This window comes from Camellia sinensis, chromosome 2 (assembly GCF_055761805.1).
Source record: "Camellia sinensis isolate YWXY chromosome 2, ASM5576180v1, whole genome shotgun sequence".
NCBI lineage: Eukaryota > Viridiplantae > Streptophyta > Magnoliopsida > Ericales > Theaceae > Camellia > Camellia sinensis.
The window spans coordinates 68439593-68443289 of NC_138962.1; the positions used below are offsets into that span (position 1 = coordinate 68439593).

The window sequence follows — 3697 nt, forward strand, 5'->3', positions numbered from 1 at the left end:
TTTAACTAAATTTAAAAAAAAAAAATCAAAAAGTTTCAATACCAAAATATACACAACATATATGCATAAAAAATACATGTTGTTTTGTTGTATGAATTTATGTATAAGGTAAAAATAAAATAAAATAAAATAATTCATGACGTGATGTTTAGCACCTCTATTTGTTATAAATCACATCAGTTTTTCAATTTTTTATCTGTCACACTATATAAATTAGTTGTTTTGATGTTATTAATAATTTTATAAAAAAAAATGTAAACAAATTTGAATTTTTATAAATTAATTAGCTCAACTGCACTTAAGGAAAAAAAAAGTTCAAATTTATGTGCAACTCGGACAATTTAGACCTAACTTGGGTCGAGCTTGGGCAGATAAACTCTAGCATAGATCGTATTCTCTTGTGTTTCAAATATCCACCTACCTGAAACTTACAATGAATGTCAAAACAGAAATTTTCGAACACCGTAAATGTTGGTTCATTGTTACTAGCTATCTATTTAGCACAATCACTATTTTGTCAGTAATTCAAAAACTGACTTTATTTTATTTGGAGGTGCATGTGAAGTCAGTTTGCATAAATTAGCATGTTTTTCTTTTTCTTGCTTTTGTAAATCAAATTTCAAATTGCTTTTCTGACAGCCATTAGAATCAATATTGAAGTTTTCTTTAGGATTTTTCCTGTTAACTATAATCGTCTTCCGTATTTGCAGGAATGGACTGGTCCTTGGAAAAGATTGGTTTAACCGTTGAAATTAGGAAGAATTTGCGTGATTTAACTAGACCATGGGTTGGATATCACAATAACCTTGATTGTAACATGGAAACTCTCAAAAGGAAGAACTAGCAATTGAATGGCCAAGAGAATGATATAAATGAACAAGTGAATTATGCAGAGCAGCGGTCAAGGAAAAGACGAAGGGAAGAAGTTAGACTTTGGCAAGAAGATGTGCAAAGGATAACAGGTCATGTCCGAACTTTGGAAAGACAAGAGCAAGAAGTACGACGATGGCATAATGCCTTAAAACGTGCAGAGTTAGGAAAGCGTGTAGTGGAAATGATTAAAGAGGTGGAAAAACTGCATGAAAATAATGGATTTTATAATGGTTTGCTGATTGATAATCCAACTTGTGGACACGCAATACCAACAGCAGAATCTTTGGCTGAAACCACCAGTGTAAGGAACATGGAGAAAATTTTGAATTTCTTGATGGATGATGCAGTTAGAAAAATTGGTGTTCAGGGAATGAGGGAAGTCAGCAAAACAACCATAATGAAACACATCAATAATCAACTTTTGGTCAAAATTTGTACCTTTAGTGATGTTATTTGGGTCACAGTATCTAAAGCATTCGACATCAAAAATCTACAAAGGCAGATATCTAAGAAACTGAATCTTCCTCTTTCCGATTATGATGATGAATTACGTTCAACATCAGAAATACATAACATGCTTTCTCAAAAGAAGAGGTATGTGGTCATCTTAGATGATCTTTGGAAAGCATTTCCTCTAGAGGAGGTGGGTATTCCGGAACCAACCAGAGATAATGGATGTAAGCTAGTGTTGACTACACGATCGTCAGAAGTCTGTACAACGATGAATTGCAGAACTGTTGAAATGGAGCTTCTCACAGAAAAGGAAGCACTGAATTGTTTATGAATAATGTTAAAGAACATCAGACAGTGCTTACAACCAAGGTGGAAGAAATTGCAAAAGAAATTGCCAAAAAATGTGTGTGTCTACCCCTTGCAATTGTTGTTATGGCTAGATGTATAAGAGGCGTGAATGCCATTCGCGAGTGGAGAAATGCGAGAAATGCACAATGGTTCCTGGACAAAGAAGAAGCGTTATCTGAACAACTAAAATTTAGTTATAGTCAGCTAAAAGATGAACAGGAACGACATTGTTTCTTGTATTGTGCATTGTATCCAGAAGACCATGACATTGATACACAACAACTGATAGAGTATTAGATTGCTGAGGGACTAATAAGTGAGATGAACAGTATAGAAGCAATGTTCGACGGAGGTCACACTATATTGAATAAACTCATTAAAACCTGCTTGTTGGTAAAAAGTTGTGGCGGAGAATGTGTGAAGATGCATGATTTGATAAGAGATATGGCTCTTAAAATAACATTAACTAGTCCTCGATTCATGGTCCAAGCTAGTGAGGGATTAAAAAAGAGTTCCACATAAAGACTGGTCTGAGGATCTTGAGAGGGTTTCCTTAATGTGGAACGATATTGAATAACTTCCTTTTGAACCACTCAATTTCCCTCGCCTCACCACCTTCCTAATGAAGGCAATTGGTCAAAAGTACTTCAGATTCCAGATTCTTTCTTTTTGCATATGTCCCATCTCAAGGTGTTGGATTTGTCCAACACTGCCATAAAGTCTCTTCCAAATTCCATCTCCATGTTGGAGAATTTGCATCAACTGTTACTATGTTATTGTTTTCAACTAAAATATGTGTCATCACTGGAGAAGCTAAAGGCATTGGAACATTTCGAACTAATTGATAGTGAGATTGAAGAAGTACCCCAAGGTATAGAAGAATTGGTTAATCTCAGAAAGCTTGAACTCTCGGGGTACATCCTAGGTATGTCTCCTTGCCAGAAGTTATGCAGACTCACGCAACTCCATTACCTTAGAATTCAGAGAACAAAAGTAAAATTGTCAGCAGAAGAGCTGTTGTGCTTGAAGCAATTAAAAGATCTCGAGGTTCAATTTCACAATGTGCAAGAGCTTACCAAGTATGTGAATTTTGTGCAATGCAAAAGTTTGGAAAGGTACAGCCTTAAGGTGGGACTTGTTGATAAAGAGAAACTCACTTGTGTGTACAACTCTAAATATTTGTCAACTAAAGGAGTAGATGCCGGAGTGCTCCGCAACGACATAGAGGAATTGAGAATTAGAAGATGGGACAATCACATTAGCTTATCGGATATTTAGTCGTTAAGGGATGCAAGAGGTTTAAGAAAATTTGAAATGTAAAAGTATGATAGGCTTCAATCCATCTTTTCATCATCATCATCATGCTTTTCAGAAGACTACCACATCCCGCTAACAACAATTGAGAAATTATTGTTTGTTGCTTTACCCAATTTTAGGGTACTCTTTGACAGAGTTGTTCCACCACACAACATTTCATTTAACCTTAAGATATTGGTGTTCTGTGAATGTCTGAAAATGGAGAATATTTTCTCTGCCCTGTTGTTGCATAACTTCCCAAACCGCGAGGAACTTACAGTGTGGGACTGTGAGAATGTGGAGGAGATAATAGTAGAAGTAGAGATGAGTGATCGAAGGGGGCATCGTGAAGATGATGGCAACACAATCACACTCCTAAATTTAAAGATATTACATCTATTTAATTTACCAAGATTGAAGAGCATATATAAGGGCATAATGGTCTGTGAATCTCTGCAACAAATTGAGATATTGGGGTGTCCATGTTAAGGAGATTGCTTATTTCTTTGCACATGAATGAGGATGGTTAGCAAGCTTCGGCACCACCTCCTCTTCAATTCTTTTATGGAGAAAAAGAATGGTGGGAATCTATGGAATGGGATAATCCCCTCACCAAAACTACTCTTCAACCTTTTTTCTCCGGCCGCTGAGGTAAATATTTTTTATGAGCACAGCTCTAAATATTTTTTAAGGAGTGGAGTAGATGCCATAGTGTCCCCAGCAACAT

General features: G+C 36.0%; 1 protein-coding gene across 1 annotated transcript; it reads left to right on the plus strand.

The window, feature by feature from the left end:
- The first annotated feature begins 1653 nt into the window (after window positions 1–1653).
- On the plus strand, window positions 1654–1971 carry LOC145814118 (putative disease resistance protein At1g15890). Its single transcript, XM_082910647.1, has one exon. It carries the CDS (start codon window positions 1654–1656, stop codon window positions 1969–1971), a length of 318 nt encoding a protein of 105 aa, XP_082766773.1.
- The last annotated feature ends 1726 nt before the right edge of the window (window positions 1972–3697 follow it).

Excerpts from the sequence above, each read along its gene's own strand:
- LOC145814118 (XM_082910647.1), top strand. The coding sequence starts at position 1,654 with ATGAATAATGTTAAAGAACATCAGACAGTGCTTACAACCAAGGTGGAA.